Source organism: Rhinopithecus roxellana, chromosome 16 (assembly GCF_007565055.1).
Source record: "Rhinopithecus roxellana isolate Shanxi Qingling chromosome 16, ASM756505v1, whole genome shotgun sequence".
Classification (NCBI taxonomy): domain Eukaryota; kingdom Metazoa; phylum Chordata; class Mammalia; order Primates; family Cercopithecidae; genus Rhinopithecus; species Rhinopithecus roxellana.
In genome coordinates, this window is record NC_044564.1 from 113,268,396 (window position 1) to 113,291,723 (window position 23,328).

General features: G+C 38.2%; 1 protein-coding gene across 3 annotated transcripts in view; it reads right to left on the minus strand.

The window, feature by feature from the left end:
- SHOC1 (shortage in chiasmata 1) overlaps positions 1–23,328 on the minus strand; it is a 107,822-nt gene that overhangs the window by 44,611 nt on the left and 39,883 nt on the right. For all 3 annotated transcript variants that reach the window (XM_010361341.2, XM_010361340.2, XM_010361342.2), the window contains 4 exons: positions 20,738–20,845; positions 18,872–18,980; positions 13,856–13,950; positions 10,660–10,902 (listed from right to left, as the gene is read on the minus strand). In XM_010361341.2, coding sequence (XP_010359643.1) covers positions 10,660–10,902; positions 13,856–13,950; positions 18,872–18,980; positions 20,738–20,845 — 555 coding nt within the window. The remainder of the gene's footprint in view (positions 1–10,659; positions 10,903–13,855; positions 13,951–18,871; positions 18,981–20,737; positions 20,846–23,328) is intronic.

Sequence of the window (23,328 nt, forward strand, 5' to 3'; positions counted from 1 at the left end):
GACTTGCATGAACCCAGGAGGTGGAGGTTGTAATGAGCTGAGATCGCGCCAGCCTGGGCAACAGAGCAAGACTCTGTCTCGAAAAAAAAAAAAAAGTTGTTAACTAATTAAAACACCATATGAGTCAATAATATGTGGGCCGAATAGGATCTGAGTGCCACTTTTCAGATATTCTCTAGTGGTAATCTGGTATGTTTAGCAGGTGAATAGAAACTGTTTATTATTTCAGTTTTCTCATTATTTTCCCTTATTATTCTCTCTTTAAGCACCCCTACCCTGACCTCTTGGCATGGGTTCCAGATATAGTTATTGCTACTTAAACTTCAGAATTATACTGCTATACATTTAATTATACTGTTAAACATTCATTTTTTTACAAATTGAAGTTTTGTGGTAATCTTGCATCAAGGAAGTGTATTGCTGTCGTTTTCCAACAGTATTTCCAACTTCAGAATTATCATAATTTATTGGATATCAAGAATATCAAATATGAATGATATGTTTTATTTTAATCTCAAATTAGTTATAAATCACAATAAAGACTTTACATAGTTTTATAGATTTAATACATTATATGGATATTTGAAGACCTCATAAAATCTTCTGCCTTGTCTTTGTCTACTAACCTGACCTAATCTTATTTAACATTCTTATTCCACCATGGGTACCATCTAGGCCTGAGATGGACTGGTGTGTATTTGCTTGATACAGTCTATCTGTTCTCTTTCCTAGCCATCCAAACATCTTTGTCTTCTGTCCTTGTAAAAAATTTATTTTACATTGCTTATTGTTCTTTTTATAACGAATATTCAAGAAATAAGAAAACAGATTTTCTTAGGTTACCTTTGAACCTGGAATTTGTGTTACTACTACGGTTATATTACTAGTGAGCCACAGGAGTACACTACAGAAGTGAGTGGAAACACAGATGGAGATATGATGACAGTTAATTGTCTATCATATATTTATCCCAAGGAGCACTAATATATCTGTTATATATTTTGGTATTTGCTATTTGTAGTTTTTTAGTGATTAAAAAATAATTTGAACTTTTTACTTTAGATTTAGGAGTACCTGGGCAGGTTTGTTACCTGGGTATATTGCATGATGCTGAGGTTTGGGCTATGACTGATCCCATCACCCAGGTACTGAGCATAGTACTCAACAGTTAGTTTTTCAACCTTTTTCCCCACTTCCCCCCTCTAATAGCCCCCAGTTTCTATTGTTGCCATCTTTATGTCTATGAATACCCAATGTTTAGCTCCCACTAGAACATGCAGTATTTGGTTTTCCATTCCTGAGTTAATTCACTTAAGATCATGGCCTCCAGCTGCATCCATGTCACTGCAAAGGACATTATTTCATTATTTTTTATGGTTGTGTACTATTCCATGGTGTGTATGTACCACATTTTCTTTTTTTATATATATATATACTTTATATATACACATGTGCAGAACGTGCACCATAACATACATGTTATGATGGTTTGCTGCACCCATCAACCCTTCATCTACATTAGGCATTTCTCCTAATGCTATCCCTCCCCTAGCCCCCACCCCCCAACAGGCCCCGGTGTGTGATGTTCCCCTCCCTGTGTCCATGTGTTCTCCTTGTTCAACTCTCACTTATGAGTGAGAATATGTGATGTTTGGTTTTCTGTTCCTGTGTTAGTTTGCTGAGAATGATGGTTTCCAGCTTCATCCATGTCTCTGCAAAGGACATAAAACTCATCCTTTTTTATGGCTGCATAGTATTCCATGGTGTATGTGTACCACATTTTCTTTTTTTTTTTTTATTATACTTTAAGTTCTAGGGTACATGTGCATAACGTGCAGGTTTGTTACATATGTATACTTATGCCATGTTGGTGTGCTGCACCCACCAACTTGTCAGCACCCATCAATTCATCATTTATATCATGTATAACTCCCCAATGCAATCCCTCCCTCCTCCCCCCTCCCCATGATAGGCCCCAGTGTGTGATGATCCCCTTCCCGAGTCCAAGTGATCTCATTGTTCAGTTCCCACCTATGAGTGAGAACATGCGGTGTTTGGTTTTCTCTTCTTGTGATACTTTGCTAAGAATGATGGTTTCCAGCTGCATCCATGTCCCTACAAAGGACGCAAACTCATCCTTTTTTATGGCTGCATAGTATTCCATGGTGTATATGTGCCACATTTTCTTAATCCAGTCTGTCACAGATGGACATTTTGGTTGATTCCAAGTCTTTGCTATTGTGAATAGTGCCGCAATAAACATACGTGTGCATGTGTCTTTGTAGTAGAATAATTTATAATCCTTTGGGTATATACCCAGTAGTGGGATGGCTGGGTCATATGGTACATCTAGTTCTAGATCCTTGAGGAATTGCCATACTGTTTTCCATAATGGTTGAACTAGTTTACAATCCCACCAACAGTGTAAAAGCGTTCCTATTTCTCCACATCCTCTCCAACACCTGTTGTTTCCTGACTTCTTAATGATTGCCATTCTAACTGGTGTGAGATGGTATCTCATTGTGGTTTTGATTTGCATTTCTCTGATGGCGAGTGATGATGAGCATTTTTTCATGTGTCTGTTGGCTGTATGAATGTCTTCTTTTGAGAAATGTCTGTTCATATCCTTTGCCCACTTTTTGATGGGGTTGTTTGCTTTTTTCTTGTATATTTGTTTGAGTTCTTTGTAGATTCTGGATATTAGCCCTTTGTCAGATGAGTAGGTTGCAAACATTTTCTCCCATTCTGTAGGTTGCCTGTTCACTCTGATGGTAGTTTCTTTTGCTGTGCAAAAGCTCTTTAGTTTAATTAGATCCCATTTGTCAATTTTGGCTTTTGCTGCTGTTGCTTTTGGTGTTTTAGACATGAAGTCCTTGCCCATGCCTATGTCCTGAATGGTACTACCTAGATTTTCTTCTAGGGTTTTTATGGTATTAGGTCTAACATTTAAGTCTCTAATCCATCGTGAATTAATCTTCGTATAAGGGGTAAGGAAAGGATCCAGTTTCAGCTTTCTACTTATGGCTAGCCAATTTTCCCAGCACCATTTATTAAATAGGGAATCCTTTCCCCATTTCTTGTTTCTCTCAGGTTTGTCAAAGATCAGATGGCTGTAGATGTGTGGTATTATTTCTGAGGACTCTGTTCTGTTCCATTGGTCTATAGCTCTGTTTTGGTACCAGTACCATGCTGTTTTGGTTACTGTAGCCTTGTAGTATAGTTTGAAGTCAGGTAGCGTGACACCTCCAGCTTTGTCCTTTTGACTTAGGATTGTCTTGGCAATGCGGGCTCTTTTTTGGTTCCATATGAACTTTAAAGCAGTTTTTTCCAATTCTGTGAAGAAACTCATTGGTAGCTTGATGGGGATGGCATTGAATCTATAAATAACCTTGGGCAGTATGGCCATTTTCACAATATTGATTCTTCCTATCCATGAGCATGGTATGTTCTTCCATTTGTTTGTGTCCTCTTTGATTTCACTGAGCAGTGGTTTGTAGTTCTCCTTGAAGAGGTCCTTTACATCCCTTGTAAGTTGGATTCCTAGATATTTTATTCTCTTTGAAGCAATTGTGAATGGAAGTTCATTCCTGATTTGGCTCTCTGCTTGTCTGTTACTGGTGTATAAGAATGCTTGTGATTTTTGCACATTAATTTTGTATCCTGAGACTTTGCTGAAGTTGCTTATCAGCTTAAGGAGATTTTGGGCTGAGACAATGGGGTTTTCTAAATATACAATCATGTCATCTGCAAACAGGGACAATTTGACTTCTTCTTTTCCTAACTGGATACCCTTGATTTCTTTCTCTTGCCTGATTGCCCTAGCCAGAACTTCCAACACTATGTTGAATAGGAGTGGTGAGAGAGGGCATCCCTGTCTTGTGCCAGTTTTCAAAGGGAATTTTTCCAGTTTTTGCCCATTCAGAATGATATTAGCTGTGGGTTTGTCATAAATAGCTCTTATCATTTTGAGGTACGTTCCATCAATACCGAATTTATTGAGCGTTTTTAGCATGAAGGGCTGTTGAATTTTGTCAAAAGCCTTTTCTGCATCTATTGAGATAATCATGTGGTTCTTGTCTTTGGTTCTGTTTATATGCTGGATTACGTTTATTGATTTGCGAATGTTGAACCAGCCTTGCATCCCGGGGATGAAGCCCACTTGATCATGGTGGATAAGCTTTTTGATGTGCTGCTGAATCCGGATTGCCAGTATTTTATTGAGAATTTTTGCATCGATGTTCATCAGGGATATTGGTCTAAAATTCTCTTTTTTTGTTGTGTCTCTGCCAGGCTTTGGTATCAGGATGATGTTGGCCTCATAAAATGAGTTAGGGAGGATTCCCTCTTTTTCTATTGATTGGAATAGTTTCAGAAGGAATGGTACCAGCTCCTCCTTGTACCTCTGGTAGAATTCAGCTGTGAATCCATCTGGTCCTGGACTTTTTTTGGTGGGTAGGCTATTAATTGTTGCCTCAATTTCATAGCCTGCTATTGGTCTATTCAGGGATTCAACTTCTTCCTGGTTTAGTCTTGGGAGAGTGTAAGTGTCCAGGAAATTATCCATTTCTTCTAGATTTTCTAGTTGATTTGCGTAGAGGCGTTTATAGTATTCTCTGATGGTTGTTTGTATTTCTGTGGGGTCGGTGGTGATATCCCCTTTATCATTTTTTATTGCATCTATTTGATTCCTCTCTCTTTTCTTCCTTATTAGTCTTGCTAGCGGTCTGTCAATTTTGTTGATCTTTTCAAAAAACCAACTCCTGGATTCATTGATTTTTTGGAGGGTTTTTTGTGTCTCTATCTCCTTCAGTTCTGCTCTGATCTTAGTTATTTCTTGCCTTCTGCTAGCTTTTGAATGTGTTTGCTCTTGCCTCTCTAGTTCTTTTAATTGTGATGTTAGAGTGTCAATTTTAGATCTTTCCTGCTTTCTCTTGTGGGCATTTAGTGCTATAAATTTCCCTCTACACACTGCTTTAAATGTGTCCCAGAGATTCTGGTATGTTGTATCTTTGTTCTCATTGGTTTCAAAGAACATCTTTATTTCTGCTTTCATTTCGTTATGTAGCCAGTAGTCATTCAGGAGCAGGTTGTTCAGTTTCCATGTAGTTGAGCGGTTTTGATTGAGTTTCTTAGTCCTGAGTTCTAGTTTGATTGCACTGTGGTCTGAGAGACAGTTTGTTATAATTTCTGTTCTTTTACATTTGCTGAGGAGTGCTTTACTTCCAATTATGTGGTCAATTTTGGAATAAGTGCGATGTGGTGCTGAGAAGAATGTATATTCTGTTGATTTGGGGTGGAGAGTTCTATAGATGTCTATTAGGTCCGCTTGGTGCAGAGATGAGTTCAATTCCTGGATATCCTTGTTAACTTTCTGTCTCGTTGATCTATCTAATGTTGACAGCGGAGTGTTGAAGTCTCCCATTATTATTGTATGGGAGTCTAAGTCTCTTTGTAAGTCTCTAAGGACTTGCTTTATGAATCTGGGTGCTCCTGTATTGGGTGCATATATATTTAGGAGAGTTAGCTCTTCCTGTTGAATTGATCCCTTTACCATTATGTAGTGGCCTTCTTTGTCTCTTTCGATCTTTGATGGTTTAAAGTCTGTTTTATCAGAGACTAGGATTGCAACCCCTGCTTTTTTTTGTTCTCCATTTGCTTGGTAGATCTTCCTCCATCCCTTTATTTTGAGCCTATGTATGTCTCTGCATGTGAGATGGGTCTCCTGAATACAGCAGACTGATGGGTCTTGACTCTATCCAGTTTGCCAGTCTGTGTGTTTTAATTGGAGCATTTAGTCCATTTACATTTAAGGTTAATATGGTTATGTGTGAACTTGATCCTGTCATTATGATATTAACTGGTTATTTTGCTCGTTAGTTGATCCAGTTTCTTCCTAGCCTCGATGGTCTTTACATTTTGGCATGTTTTTGCAATGGCTGGTACCGGTTGTTCCTTTCCATGTTTAGGGCTTCCTTCAGGGTCTCTTGTAAGGCAGGCCTGGTGGTGACAAAATCTCTAAGCATTTGCTTATCTGTAAAGGATTTTATTTCTCCTTCACTTATGAAACTTAGTTTGGCTGGATATGAAATTCTGGGTTGAAAATTCTTTTCTTTAAGAACGTTGAATATTGGCCCCCACTCTCTTCTGGCTTGTAGAGTTTCTGCCGAGAGATCTGCTGTTAGTCTGATGGGCTTCCCTTTGTGGGTAACCCGACCTTTCTCTCTGGCTGCCCTTAAGATTTTTTCCTTCATTTCAACTTCGGTGAATCTGGCAATTATGTGTCTTGGAGTTGCTCTTCTGGAGGAGTATCTTTGTGGCGTTCTCTGTATTTCCTGAATTTGAATGTTGGCCTGCCCTACTAGGTTGGGGAAGTTCTCCTGGATGATATCCTGAAGAGTGTTTTCCAACTTGGTTCCATTTTCCCCCTCACTTTCAGGCACCCCAATCAGACGTAGATTTGGTCTTTTTACATAATCCCATACTTCTTGCAGGCTTTGTTCATTTCTTTTTCTTCTTTTTTCTTTTGGTTTCTCTTCTCGCTTCATTTCATTCATTTGATCCTCAATCGCTGATACTCTTTCTTCCAGTTGATCGAGTCGGTTACTGAAGCTTGTGCATTTGTCACGTATTTCTCATGTCATGGTTTTCATCTCTGTCATTTCGTTTATGATCTTCTCTGCATTAATTAGTCTAGCTGTCAATTCTTCCACTCTTTTTTCAAGATTTTTAGTTTCTTTGCGCTGGGTACGTAATTCCTCCTTTAGCTCTGAGAAGTTTGAAGCCTTCTTCTCTCATCTTGTCAAAGTCATTCTCTGACCAGCTTTGATCCGTTGCTGGCGATGGGCTGCGCTCCTTTGCAGGGGGAGATGCGCTCTTATTTTTTGAATTTCCAGCTTTTCTGCCTGCTTCTTCCCCATCTTTATGGTTTTATCTGTCTCCGGTCTTTGATGATGGTGACGTACTGATGGGGTTTTGGTATAGGTGTCCTTCCTGTTTGATAGTTTTCCTTCTGACAGTCAGAAGGACTGTCTGTTGGTCTGTTGGAGATTGCTTGCGGTCCACTCCAGACCCTGTTTGCCTGGGTATCAGCAGCAGAGGTTGCCGAAGATAGAATATTGCTGAACAGCGAGTGTACCTGTCTGATTCTTCCTTTGGAAGCTTCCTCTCAGGGGTGTACTCCACCCTGTGAGGTGTGGGGTGTCAGACTGCCCCTAGTGGGGGATGTCTCCCAGCTAGGCTACTCAGGGGTCAGGGACCCACCTGAGCAGGCAGTCTGTCCGTTTTCAGATCTCAACCTCCGCGTTGGGAGATCCACAGCTCTCCCCAAAGCTGTCAGACAGAGTTGTTCGCGTCTGCACCGGCCCCCACTGCTTCCCCTGTTGGTCTTCAGCTGTGCGCTGTCCCCAGAGGTGGAGACTACAGAGACAGGCAGTCTTGAGCTGCTGTGAGCTCCACCCAGTTCGAGCTTCCCAGCAGCTTTGTTTACCTACTTAAGCCTCAGCAATGGCGGGCGCCCCTCCCCCAGCCTCGCTGCTGCCTTGCGGATAGATCGCCGCAGACTGCTGTGTTAGCAGTGAGGGAGGCTCCGTGGGCGTGGGACCCTCCCGGCCAGGTGTGGGATATATTCTCCTGGTGTGCCTGTCTGCTTAAAGCGCAGTATTGGGGTGGGAGTTACCCGATTTTCCAGGTGTTGTGTGTCTCAGTTCCCCTGGCTAGGAAAACGGATTCCCTTCCCCCTTGCACTTCCAGGTGAGGCGATGCCTCGCCCTGCTTCAGCTCTCGCTGGTCAGGCTGCAGCAGCTGACCAGCACCGATTGTCTGGCACTCCCTAGTGAGATGACCCCAGTACCTCAGTTGAAAATGCAGAAATCACCGGTCTTCTGTGTCGCTCGCGCTGGGAGTTGGAGACTGGAGCTGTTCCTATTCGGCCATCTTGCTCCGCCCCCCACATTTTCTTTATCTAGTCTATCATTGATGGGCATTTGGGTTGGTTCCAAGTCTTTGCTATTGTGAATAGTGCCACAATAAACATATGTGTGCATGTGTCTTTATAGTAGAACTATTTATAATCCTTTGGGTATATACCCAGTAATGGGATTGCTGGGTCAAATGGTATTTCTGGTTCTAGATCCTTGAGGAATCGCTACACTGTCTTCCACAATGGTTGAACTAATTTACACTCCCACCAACAATGTAAAAGCGTTCCTATTTCTCCACATCCTCTGCAGCATCTGTTGTTTCCTGACACTTTAATGATCACCATTCTAACTGGTGTGAGATGGTATCTCATTGGTACCACATTTTCTTTATCCAATCCAGTGTTAATGGGCACCTAGGTTGATTTCATGTCTTTGCTATTGTCAATAGTGCTGTGACGAACATATTAGTGCATGTATGAGATAAAAGACCTCTACAAGGAGAACTACAAAACACTGCTGAAATAAATCATAGATGACACAAATAAAAGGAAAAACATTACATCCTCATGGATTGGAAGAATCAATATAGTTAAAATGACCATCCTGCCCAAAGCAATGTACAGATTCAATGCTATTCCTATCAAACTATCAACATCATTTTCCACAGACCTAGGAAAAACTATTCTAAAGCTCATACAAAACCAAAAAAGAACCTCAGTAGCCAAAGCAATCCTAAGCAAAAAGAATAAAGCCAGAGGCATCACATTACCTGATTCCAACTATACTATAGGGCTAGTGTAACCAAAATGCCAAGGTACTGGTACAAAAACAGATACAAGGACTAATGGGACAGAAGAGAGAACCTAGAAATAAAGTCCACACCTACAGCCATCAGATCTTCAACAAAGCCAGCAAAAATAAGCAAGGGGAAAAGAACTCCCTATTCAATAAATGGTGCTGGGATAGCTGGCTAGCCATATACAGAAGAATAAAACTGGATCCCTACCTTTCACCATATATAAAAATTAACTCAAGATGGATTAAATATTTACATGTGAGACCTTAAACTGTAAGAATCATAGAGGAAAACCTAGGAAACACCATTCTGGACATCAGCCTCAGGAAAGAATTTATGACTAAGTCCTCAAAAGCAATCACAACAAAAACAAAATTTGCTGAGTGGGACCTAATTAAACTAAAGAGCTTCTGCACAGCAAAAGAAACTATCAACAGAGTAAACAGTCTACAGAATGGGAGAAAATAATCACAAACTATGCATCCAACTAAGATCTAATATCCAGAATCTATAAGAAATTTAAACAATTGAACAAGCAAAAAACAACCTCATTAAAAAATGGGCAAAAGACATGAACAGACACTTTTCAAAAGAAGACTTACAAGTGGCCAACAAACACATGAAAAAAGTGCTCAACATCACCAATCATCAGAGAAATGCAAATCAAAGCTATAAGGAGGTACCATTTCATACCATTCAGAATGGCTACTATTAAAAAGTCAAAAAACAATGAGGCTGGTAAGGCTGTGGAGAAAAGAGAACACTTATACACTCTGGTGGGGGATGTAAATTAGTTCAGCCACTGTGGAAACAGTTTGGAGATTTATCAAAGAACTTAAAACAGAACTACGTTCGACCCAGCTATCCCATTACTGGGTATATGTTTAAAAAAAAAAATTGTTCTGTCTTCTGTCTTTGAAACACTCCTTGCTGATAATAATTCTTATTCAGATTGCTTATCTCCTTAGACCAATCTCCCAACATAGATAGTATTTCTAAAATTTATTTCTAAATATGTTCATTATTCTATAATAAACTATAAACTTTCCCAAATCTGACTGGGTATGATGGCTAATGCCTGTAATCCCAGCATTTTGGGAGGCTGAGGCGGGCAGATCACCTGAGGTCAGGAGTTCGAGACCAGCCTGGCCAACATGGTGAAACCCCATCTCTACTAAAAATACAAAAATTAGTCTGGCGTGGTGGTGGGCACCTGTAATCCCAGCTACCTGGGAGGCTGAGGCAGGAGAATCACTTTAACCTGGGAGGTGGAGGTTGCAGTGAGTTGAGATCATCCCACTGTGCTCCAGCCTGGGCAACAGAGACTGTGTCTCAGGGGGAAAAAAAAAAAAAAAAAACCACACACCCCAAAAAATATATAATTCATGCTAAATATGTTCAATTTACTATTAATATAATGCCATATATAGCAACCCAAATAGCTCAAGACATAGACACTCAAAAGATATTTTTGCCTTCTTAAATTGTATGGTAAAAAATGAATTAGTAAACTTTAAAGTAACAAAGATCCTCTGTTGTCAATGAGTGATATTATTGAATGCTAATGTTCAGCTTTAGGTCAAAAAACAGTTACTGCAAAATGCTGGTTTGCATCTAGGCTGATGTGAACAGAAACTGCTAGCAATTTAATCATTTATAGAAGGAAACAAAGTCACTTTAAATTAAAATGGCTAGAAATTTAAAAACTGAGACTATAGAATTTCAGGACATAACAAGCTTTTAGGGTTAGCTAGTCAAACTTCATCATTTTTTCAAGGAAATGGGACCTAGAGAAATCCAAAGTCATAAAACCTGGCAGAGCCAGGGCCTATATGGAATGCTAGAACCCAGTGATTTTCCCAGTTACCTAGAGGAAATCTAGAATCTAACATTTTCACATTCTGAAAATGTTTACATGACTAATATTTACTATTATGTACTTACATTCTAATTGAAGCACTTTTGTAGGCAAAAATACCTCAATTTCAGTGTCATTAGAAGACAAATTATTATGACATAAATATGTATTCAGATGTTCCAACGTTTCCATCATTTTCAGATTTAGTCCTGCTTGTTTCCACCACTCTGCCTTTTCCAGATTAATCACAAGGCTTTCTTCTTTAACCGAAAGTATCTTTTTCAAATCTGTAACTGAATATTGGCTGTGGGGCTCTTGAATTCTTGGCGCTTACAAAAAATAAAATAAAAAACAAACAGTTAGAAACAGGCTATAAAGCAAAAGAAACAAAACACAATAAACAGAACCACACTGGAATTTCTTTGTGAAATGCATTTTCATGCATTAGAAAAAAAGTGAAACCTGAAGTTATAGCTGGTATTTTTGTTCTCAAGATGCTAATATTTGTAAAAGTTCAAGCTATTATAGCAGTAGAAGTCACATAAAGGATTTATTTCACTCTTTGAAAATATCAAGAAGTTAAAATTATTCTAATATTTAGTAGGACAAGGAACTCTTATTTTGTTTGACCATTTTCAATTACTAAATTAGTATGTTTGATTAACATTTTGAAGTAACATAAGCTTTGTTAAATTAGAAATTCTAACTTGTTATAATAAGCCTAAACAAGAAGATACATTTGTTCAGATTTTATGATGACTATATCGTCTTAGATATTGTGGTACAAAGCTTACTGCCTCATTACTTTCTAGCCTAAACAGGGAGAAATCATAACATATAGAGGAACTGAAGTAGCACAACTACCTAATACTATTATCTGCATTATAAACATCAACCTGAAATTAGGATTATAAATTTTGAAACTCTAATTTTGGAATGGTGCTTTTATAATGACAGTAATATTAAGAAGAAATTAAAACTTAAAAATACTAACATTAATAATAGCAATTACGAGTTACTAAAAAACATCTGGCACTGTGCTAAGTGGTTTCTTTACATGCATTATTCTTAACAAATCCCTAAATAATTCTATAAGATAGGTATAATTTTTACTAGTTTTATTAAAGTATAAATGACATGCAATAAACTACACATATTTAGAGTGAAAAGTCTGATAAGTTTTTATGTATTTATACATTCATGAATCCATTACCACAATCAAGGTAATGAATATATCCATTCCCTCCAAAGTTTTATATCCCTCCTACCTCTTTATACCTCCCTTCTAATCTTCCTCATCCCCCAACCCCTGTACCACTGTTCTGCTTCCTGCCACTATAGATTAAACTACATTTTCTAGAATTTTATATAAATGGAATTATACCATATGAATTTTTTGTGGTTTCTTTCATTCTGCATAATTATTTTGAGATCATCTATGTTGTGTATACCAACAGTCCATTCCTTTTCTTCAGATAGAAATAATTGTAGATTGACATGCAGTTGTAAGAAATAATACAAGATGTCTTGTTCCCCCCCTTTTTTGGCTTTAAAAGTATATTATACTATGTAATTGATAATTTCAATATATGATCTGATTTTGATGTCTAATGTTACTGCTATATCTCATTGATGATGCGAATATATTTTGTGATTTTTGGTCTATTAGCATGTGTTTCTCTCAGTTTTTTGAAGGTCTTTGAAGCATGAGTTGAAGTACATTCCTCCAGAAAAAAATGTATTTTCCTCTAGAAAGGATTTACTTTTGTTTTTCTATGTGTTTGGGAGGCACTGTCAACCTGGGACCACTTTAAATTAAATCACCACTATTTTTCAAATTATGTAGGTGGTTTGAATTCTGACTGCAGCCAGGTATGATGGCTACCTTCTGGTTAGAAGTACTTAAGAGAAATGTTTTTTCTTTTCCTCTCTTCCAGCTGCAAGGTAGAAATATGCAAATGTATTCAGAGTTCCCTTCGATATGGTGGTCTATTTTTGTATGCTCTTATTTTGATGGTAGTTTGTTGAACTGCCAGTTTTATGTAGGGGTCCCCTATCAGACCCTCCACATAGGATATTTCTTGACTCTACACTACATGTAGACCTCAAAACAAAAGTTCAAAGTCTCCAAGGTTTAATAAAAAGCTTGGAGTGAAAGCCAGCTTTGGTGCTTACTTGCTTCCCAGGATTCCTGTCTTCACTTTGTTTTTGGCCTCCAAATGCAACTCAGTGACTCATTTAAACATTTTTTAAAAGAATACCTTATCCAAAGCTCCATTTCCATGATGGAATAGTTCAGACACAGACAAGAGTTTAACTTTACTCAGATAAATTTCGAATATACATGTGAAATGTATATTTACTTCAAAATTATTTTGTTAAACTATAAACAAGGTTTGCTAAAATGTTATTTATTTTTGAGATGGAGTCTCGCCATGTTGCCCAGGCTGGAGTGCAGTGGCAATCTCAGCTCCTGCAACTTCCACCTCCCTAGTTCAAGGGATTCTCCTGCCTCAGCCTCCAGAGTAGCTGGGACTACAGGTGTGCACCACCATGCTCAGCTAATTTTTGTATTTTTAGTAGAGAGGGGGTTTCAACATGTTGACCAGGCTGGTCTCGAACTCCTGGCCTCAAGTGATCTGCCCGCATCAGCCTCCCAAAGTACTGGGATTACAGGCGTGAGCCACGGTGTCTGGCCGTTTTTTTGTTTTGTTTGTTCGTTTGTTTGAGACAGAGACTCGCTCTGTCACCCAGGCTGGAGTGCAATGGCGCCATCTCGGCTCACTGCAACCTCCCCCTCCCAGGTTCAAGTGATTCTTGGGCCTCAGTCTCCCGAGTAGCTGGGACTAAAGGTGCGCCCTGACACTCCCGGCTAATTTCTGGCTGTTGTTAAAATGTTTTTAAATGTCCTTTTTGGAGAGCTTGGGCAACTAAAACTTTTAACATTAGATGTGATTTTTTTTTTTTTTTACAAACAATTCAATTTGGAAATACAAATTACATGTATGGGACTGTTTTATGTACTACTTGTATTTCATTTCTTTTCTTTTCCTTCTCCCATGTATAGGAATTACCCAGAAAATCAGGAAGATCCAGATCTTGTCATATACTTCTGCACCTAGCATAATGAACCTTATGGAAGATACCTTGATATTTTAGTTTTAGGCTAAGTTATATATTCTGTTAAGAAATAGTCAAAGAAAATGGATATCCCACATTTCTACTGGTTGTACCTTTTTACATATACTTTCTATTTTTCACTTAAAAGCAATTAATCTTTACCTGTAAGCAAAAATGGGTTCAAAGGGCTTCTACATCTTTCTAATTGCCACATCATGTAGTATTTATTAGCTGATTCTTCAGCAGTAAGCAAATTACTGGAAAAAAAAAGAGTTAAAGCTTAATACATTAACAATATTGACTCTTTTGTATAATAAATTTTATTTTATTTTTTTGAGACAGATCCTCACTCTGTCGCCCAGGCTGGAGTACAGTGACACTATCTCGGCTCCCTGCAACCTTCGCCCCAGGTTCAAGTGATTCTCCTGTCTCAGCCTCCTGAGCAGCTGGGATTAAAGGTGTCTGCCACCACGCCCGACTAATTTTTGTATTTTTAGTAGAGGTGGGGTTTCACCATGTTGGCCAGGCTGGTTGCCAGCTCCTGACCTCAAGTGATCCACCCACCTCGGCCTCCCAAAGTGCTGGGATTATAGGTGTGAGCCACCGCACCCGGCCCAAAATTTTATTTTTGAAAAGTATTTTTAAAGTACTTTTACACTCAAAATCAAGTGAAAAATTAACTTTATAAATGTGTAAACTTTTATAAAGTTCTACAGACCAAATATCAAATACAGTACTCACTTCCTCCATCCCTGGGAAAGTTTGGTAATTTGTAAACTAAAGTGTTCCTACTGGACTATAAATTACTTCCACCTCTACCTCCCTCAATGGAACCTGGAGCCAGAGAGGGCTGACTTGGGAGAGTTTAGCACTTCCCTCCATAAACTATGCTAGCATCAACCTTATATGCCACCAAAAATAAAAATACAATCTAAGTAAAATTACCATGCTTACCAAGCAAATAGCAACCTCAACAAAAATTTTTATAAAATTGCTGTCCCCAAGTCTATTCCATATAGAAATTCTGGAGCCTCTACTGGTTGAGGATCAGAAGTATGAAACAGTCCTCTGGAGATGGCAGAGTCCTAAAGTTTGGTTCAAGATGTTCAATCTTGGTGGGTTTGTGAGTGAGTGATGTGTGTCTGTGTACGTGTGTTTAGGGGTACTGTGGGGAGAAGGGAGAAAATATGCATGACAATCAGTGTAAATTACAGCTCATCTGTAACGATGAAGCTACTAGCTTTGGTAGGGGAAAGACTATTAATTCATAAATCCCTTAATCTGTGTCCCAAGCTTCCTGCTACCCTGAGTGAGAATTGATTATATTCTGTTTCTCATGTGGAACATATATGAGCATACTAATTATAAGTATTTTGGGCTGGGTGCGGAACATATATGAGCATGCCAGTTAAATTGACAATCTAGGGCAGTGGAAAGCTAGGTTTTATGTCTAAGGCATCCAGGTTACCCACATAATCCAAAAATCTGGTCAGCAAATTCTCAGCAAATTTGAGAACCTAGGGAATTCCTGAATCTTACCAAGATTTCTTTGACAACACCTCAGATTGTAAACAACTATTTTAAAGTGAAAGGAAGGGGTTATATCTAGCAAGCCATGTCCAATATAGACACACATTTCACTCTTAATGGAGATTTCTGAAGGCCTGTCTGAATCTGATACATTGTTTGTTCATAAAAATATATTCACAAGTCAGCACTTAGTAGGTTAATAAAATCTTATGCCATACAGACTTTTCTTTTTCATCCCATAAAATCTAGCATAGAATCTTGTATGTCATAAGCACTAAAAATATTGTTAACTGGGTATTATTTTCAGCCAAAATGTTGTGCTCTGAAATAAAAATAATTGAGACCATAAAAATAAGTTACAGCTACAATAATATTCTTTATTATTTTTCCTTCTTTTTTTAAAAAATTTTAACACCTTTTCTCCTTGTTCTTAGTTTTACAGTTGAGATATACAGTCGTTCCCCCTTATCCATGAGTTCACTATACTCAGTTTCATTTATCTATGGTCAACCGCAGTCTAAAATATTAAATAGAATATTCCATAAACAATTCATAAGTTTTTTTTTTTGTTTTTTTTTTGAGGCGGAGTCTCGCTCTGTCGCTGGAGTGCAGTGGCCGGATCTCAGCTCACTGCAAGCTCCGCCTTCCGGGTTTACGCCATTCTCCTGCCTCAGCCTCCCGAGGAGCTGGGACTACAGGCGCCCGCCACCTCGCCCGGCTAGTTTTTGTATTTTTTTTTAGTAGAGACGGGGTTTCACCGTGTTAGCCAGGATGGTCTCGATCTCCTGACCTCGTGATCCGCCCGTCTCGGCCTCCCAAAGTGCTGGGATTACAGGCTTGAGCCACCGCGCCCGGCCGTCAACAATTCATAAGTTTTAAATTGCACTGTTGTGAGCAGTGTGATGAAATTTCATGCCATCCTACACCATCTCGCCCAGGATGTGAATCATCCCTGTACCCAGCATATCCACACTATCTATACTCACTACCTGCCCATTTAGTCACTTAGTAGCAATCTCAGTTATCAGATCGGCTGTTGCAGAATCACAGTGCTTGTGTTCAAGTAACCCTTACTACATTTAATAATGACTCTAAAGCACAAGAGTAATGAGGATGGTATTTGTTATGGTTGTTCTATTTTACTATTTTACTATAGTTATTGCTCTTAATGTCTTACTATGGCTAATTTATAAATTAAACTTTATCATAGGTATGAATATATGAGAAAAAATGGTATATATAGGGTTCAATAACATTCGCAGTTTCAGGCATCCATTTAGGGTCTTGGAACTTATTCTCCCTGGATAAAGGGGGACTACTGTAAACTCATTTTTAAAATATGGATTTTTAAGAGTTTACAGTCACCAAACAAATGGAAGTGATTTATCTCTTGCTGGTAAATGTAGTTGTGAGGGGACAACTTATTTCAGTTGTTTTATTGAATGCCTTTTTTTTTCTAACTTTGCCAAATCATAAGTCATTAGTTAAAATTTGTTTCATAAATTCTTTGAGTTATAACAGAGCTTATTAGGGTTTAAACACTTTTAAAATCAAACTGAAATTAAAGATCATAACATTTCTGCTAGTTTCTGTTTCTAAATATGCCAATCTGCCATAACAGATGGATTAGGGTATATGGAGTAAATAAAAGAATAAAAGGGCACTAATAAAGACAGTATATGTCCTGCAAATAAATATCTTGTACCTTAGCAAGAGAACTAAAAGTATTTAAACAAAGTATATGTAGTTTCCATACTTGTCCTATGCTCTTTTTAGAATTCATATCTGATATGGACAATTCTTAGTTCATGATAGAACTCTGTATAGCACAAATTTACTCCAGAAGTGTAAATAATTCTCAGCCAGAAGATAAAGATATATTTAGGGCCCTTAGTCTTATGCTTTGACACATTCCTGAGACCATTAATAGAAGCCTAAGCAGCCAGTGATGAATTATAGAGCCTTGACTCCAGTTGGTCCCAGTAATCCAAATAGCACTCTCCTCTGGCAGATCAGCTAATTATAATAAGAATTCAAACCTAATACACAGCTCCCACAGTTTCCAGTCCTGGAATAATTCATTAGAGACTTGTAGACTTTACTGTCATTTTCCTAAAAATATGTTATTTTAGGACACATTAAGTTCTAGGTTTATAGTAGACTAATTGTACTGGTTATGTTCCCAATTTTGTAACTGGCATAAGAAGCAGAGGACTGGAGCGGCTTTATTCCAGGAGAGCAGACTAATCAATCTTAAAAAACATTAAGTTACATGTATGCTACATGGTTTAAGATAGCAATGAAAGTTATCTCAGACTCTGTCAAAGGGCAAGGATGCTGGGCTATTAAGCTCTGCAATTTTGGCTCAAACTAGAATATAACGACCTAGCCCTGCAATATCAATTTTACAATTTCAGACCATTCTGTGCAATAACGATGGGGTACTGAACAAGTTTATGAATCAAGCCTTGGTTCTGTATGTCTGATTCACCCAATACTGAGACCATATTGACAAGAGGTGAACAAGGTAAGTGGATGTCCTCTGTTGGAGATAGGACATGACCCCTGGTACTCTTAGTGAGAATAAACTGATAGCCAAATCTATTGATCAATGATCGTCCACACTGCTCTGTGATCTTTGACTATTTCTGGCCACAGACCTATGACAAATCTCTTAGTAGACCTCTTAACAACCTTATGAGGTATATATTATTATTATCCCAGCATTGTAGATTAAAAAAACCGGAGGCACAGAACAATTAAGGTTGCAGTTGGAAAGTGATAGAGCCAGGCAATCTGGCTCTAGTTCAGAGCTTCTAACCACTTATTATGGGCTGAATTGTGGCCCCACAAAATTCTTATGTTGAAGTCCTAATTCTGAGTACCTCAGAATGTGACTATATTTGGAGACAAGGTCTTTAAAGAGGTAATTAAGTTAAACAGGGCCATTAATACAACATGACTCGTGTCCTTATAAGAACAGGAGATTGGGGTATAGACAATGATGGAGGAAAGAATACATGAAGGCACGGGGACATCTATAAGCCAAGGAAGGAGGTCTTAGAATGAAACCAGCCCAGCTGACACTTTGTTCTTTCACTTCTCGCCTCCAGAACTGTGAGGAAATAAATTCCTGTTGTTTAAGCCACCTAATCTGTGGTATTTGTTAGGGCAGCCCTAACAAACTAATACACCACTACATTGCCTTTCATGGCAGTGACTGCCAGTAGGCACTGCCATTAGCAAGTATCCAGTGGCAATGTCCTAAGCATACTATTCCAAAGCCAGGATCTTAAAAAATTTTTAAGTTATTTATTTTTAATAATATATTCACATTAAAAATACTGAAATGTGTAAAAGCCATACTGTGAAAACTCTCCTACCCACATTGCTAGGTTACCTAGTTCTTTTCTGGATACAACCAGTATTACTTGTTTCTTGTGTGCCTTTCTAAAGATATTCTTTGCATATAAAATCAAACATATACATATATTTATATATTCCTTTTAGTTACTTATTATAGACACTGTACTAGCTCTTAAATTTTTTCACAGAGGTATCTTGGGAATTGCTTTTATATGGAGAGATTTAAATAAAGACTGCTTGTTCTGAATTGCAACTTGGGTTCTAGATATAATCTTTACTTACATTTTACACACTGGAGATAATGGAAATGTCTGAAGTTCTGTGCATAATGAATTCACTGAAGTATGTTGGCATGTTAGGAATAGAGGAGTTATTGGCATTTCTAACTCTCCTGGAATATATGAAAATTAAAGTTATGTAAACATTGAATAATATTAAGTAGGCTAGGTGTGGTGGCTCACACCTATAATTCTAACACTTTGGGAGGCTGAGGTGGGAGGATCACTTGAGTCCAGGAGTTTAAGACCTGGGCAACATGGCAAGATCAGGCTCTACGAAAAGTACAAAATTAGCCAGCAGTGGTGACACATGCTTGTAGTCCTAGCTACCTGGGAAGCTGAGCTGGAAGGATTGCTTGAGCCCAGGAATTTGAGATTTCAATGAGCTGTGATTGTGTCACTGTACTGCAGCCTGGGCAACAGAGCAAGACTTTGTCTCTAAAAAAATAAATAGATAAAAATTAAGTATAATATAGAACTTTTTGTAAACAACTATTATGTTTGGTAATTCTGGTAAAACAAAAATATTTCGACAAAAAGAAATTTGAGTCGAGATATATATAAAATGTCTTAAATGTCCATCTGTATAAGGAATTACATATATATCACATTGTGTTTCAACTACAACAGTGGTGATTTTTTAAAAATACATTGATAGATAAACTTTATTGAGTTTACTGTGTTTAACATAAATTCCAAGAGCTTTATATGTATTAAGACTTTGATTCTAACAGCTTGTGTTGTCAGTACTTAGGTGATAGAATTACTTTTATTTCCAAAGAAAGAAAAAATTATTAGTTTTATTTCCATACTAATTACTAGTGATGTTAAACAAACTGTATTATAAAGAATAATTATTCACCTTAATGACTCTGGACTCTAGATGGCCTAGCACAGAATTATATATTTATGGGGCATACTTGAAAAAGTGATTCTCATGTATTGCTAACTAGTAAGTGTGGGTTTATTACTTTCATAAGTAAAGCAGTAAACTTTCAAATAGATAATTCAGATGATCCAATTATAAATGTAATTCAGTAACAGTGCCATCAATATAGTTAAGAAGCAACACAATTTGGCATTGTACTGGAACAAAAGATGATTCTAAGATTCCAAATTTGGTAGAATAATAATATTAACGATAATGATGACATAGAGAATGATATGATTGCTTTGGGAGATTAAAAATTCAAATTTTTAAAAAATGTGACAGTGGTCAGCAAGATTGCTAATACTGAGATAAAATATGAAATTTCATTTACTGAGCTATAATATTTTAAGGTTTCTATTTTTAATATTAATGCTATTTCCTCCATTCCTCTTGTACAGTCTTTGTAACTGCCATCTATATATTATTCAGTTTTTTTGTTTGTGTTGAGACGGAGTCTAGCTGTTGCCCAGGCTAGAGTGCAGTGGTACAATCTCGGCTCACTGCAACCTCCACCTCGCCAGTTCAAGCCATTCTCATGCCTCAGCCTCCTGAGTATCTGGGATTACAGGCGTGTGTCACCATGCCTGTCTGGCTAATTTTTGTAATTTTAGTAGAGATGGTGTTTTGCCATATTGGTCAGGCTGGTCTTGAACTCTTGACCTCAAGTGATCCACCCACCTCAGTCTCCCAAAGTGCTGGGATTACAGGCGTGAACCACCACACCAGGCCTATTATTCAGTTTTGATGCCAGTAGAATTCTGAGTTAATAATAGCAATAAATATAAAGGGGCAAATAAGAAAAAAGTGACATAGAATTATAACAATCAAATTTTAAACATGGAAACTGACTCACAGTACACTGTATATGTGAATGTACTGTACTTTTACATCATAAATAGGTAATCCCCGATAAGCTCAATGATTTATCAAAATTTCTACCTGGTTTACTGCACTCTTCTGGTTCACTCTGGTTTTGAATGGTCAAAATCTCTGTGGAGCTGAATTTTATGTCCCCGATATCCTCAATTCCATGCTTGTTAGTAAGATCTGAAAAGGAAAAAACTCTACTATTAGCAAATGTACCATTACATTAATTTTCTGTAACCTTGTTCAGTGGTATTTTCCTTTTAAAGTATCTTTATTATTTTATTGCATGTCAATTTTTCCTTTTAGAGAGAAGTAGAGATTTATACTTCTGAAAAAAAATGCTAACTTAGGTAAATAACTATTCCTCCATGCACACTCCTTGTTACCCTTCAACTTCAATCAAAATTACCAAAGGAAAATAAAAATGGCAAAATCTACATAATCACTGGAAGGTAAGATAGGGTGGGCAATCCATAAGCCACAAACTTCAAAGAATGAGGTCGCTTTGAAGGGTTTCATCTCTGTCAGTATATGATGACTTTCTATGCCTTGCTTAGCTGGAACTCTACTTGTCTATATTAATACTGCTACTTTGGCTTTCTTTTTTCTTTCTTTTATCTCCCTTCTTCCCTCCCTCTCTCTCTTCCTTTTTTCCTCACTTCCTCCTTCCTTTCCAGCTGCCTGACACATTTTACCTATCCCTTTTTTCTTTGACCCACCTTCCTTCCTTCATTCTTCCCTCCCTCCCTCCCTCCCTCCCTCCCTCCCTCCCTCCCTTCCTTCCTTCCTTCCTTCCTTCCTTCCTCTCTCCCTCCCTCCTTCATTGCCAGCTGTCTGACACATTTGCCTATCCCTTTTTTATCTTTTGGATATTTTGGCTTTCTTTTTTCCCTCTCTTCCCTCCCTCCCGCTCCTCGCTAGATGTCTGACACATTTTGCCTATCCTTTTATTTTCCCCTCCCTCCCTTCCTCCCTTCCTGCCTGCTTGCCTGCCTTCCCCAGCTGTCTGACACATTTTGCCAGCCCTTTATTTTTTACCTTTGGCTTTTTTTTTCTTTCTTTTCTTAAGGCTCAACTCCTGTAAACAACATATGCAGGCCGGGCGCGGTGGCTCAAGCCTGTAATCCCAGCACTTTGGGAGGCCGAGACGGGCGGATCACGAGGTCAGGAGATCAAGACCTTCCTGGCTAACATGGTGAAACCCCGTCTCTACTAAAAATACAAAAAAACTAGCCGGGCGACCTGGCGGGCGCCTGTAGTCCCAGCTACTTGGGAGGCTGAGGCAGGAGAATGGCATGAACCCGGGAGGCGGAGCTTGCAGTGAGCTGAGATCCCGGCCACTGCACTCCAGCCTGGGCGACAGAGCGAGACTCCGTCTCAAAAAAAAAAAAAAAAAAAAAACATATGCAGTGGTTCTTTATTGTAAGACATAGATTTTGTATTTTGTTGTTTGAAATTGTGATGCATCTTACAATCTGTATGTGCATTTAGAATGTTTCTTTCTTCCCTAAAAATTCTTAAGTTGATAATACATCTTGCAGTTGGTAGGATCTTTCAATCAGACATATGGTCATTATGTCTGCTTTTTAAATTTAATCTAGGAATCGATCTCTCTTTTAATAGAGAAGCTTAACCAATTTATATTTACTCAAAGGTGATACTTTCATAATCTTATTTTATGCTTCCAATGCCTTTTGCTTGCTTTGCTCTCCTTTATTTCCATAGAATTAATTATATTGCTCAGAGTTTTTTAATTTTTTTTTTCTCTGTTAGTTCAGAAGTTATACATGTTATCAACTTTTAAGTTAAGGGGAACATGTGGAGGATGTGCAGGTTTGTTACATAGGTAAACATATGCCATGGTGGTTTGCTGCACAGATCATCTCATCACCTAGGTATTAAGCCCAGCATCCATTAGTTCTTCTTCCTGATGCTCTTCCTCCCCCTACATCACCCCCAGCTAGGCACTAGTGTGTGTTGTTCCCTCCATCACGTGTCCATGTGTTCTCATCGTTCAGCTCCTACTTATAAATGAGAACATGCAGTGTTTGGCTTTCTGTTCCTGCGTTAGTTTGCTGAGGACGATGACTTCCAACTCCATCCATGCACCTCTGCAAAGGACATAATCCCATTCCTTTTCATGGCTGTATAGTATTCCATGGTGTGTATGTACCACATTTTCTTTATCCAATCTATCATTGATGAGTATTTATGTTGGTTCCATGTCTTTGCTATTGTGAATAGTGCTGCAATGAACATACACATGCATCTATCTTTGTAATAGGATAATTTATATTCCTTTGGGTATATATATACCCAGTAATGGGATTGCTGGGTCAAATAGTATTTCTGCTTCTAGGTCTTTGAGGAATCGCCACACTGTCTTCCACAATGGTTGAACAAATTTTCACTCCCACCAACAGTGTAAAAGCATTCCTTTTTCTCCACAACCTCACCAACATCCTTTTTTTTTTTTTACTTTTTAATAATAGCCATTCTGACTGGTGTGAGATGTGATCTCATTGTGGCTTTGATTTGCATTTCTCTAATGATCAGGGATGTTGAGGGGGTTTTTTTCATATTTGTTGGCTCCATGTATGTCTTCGTCTTCTTCTGTTTTTTTTTTTTTTTTTTTTTTTTTTTTGAGACAGAGTCTTGCTCTG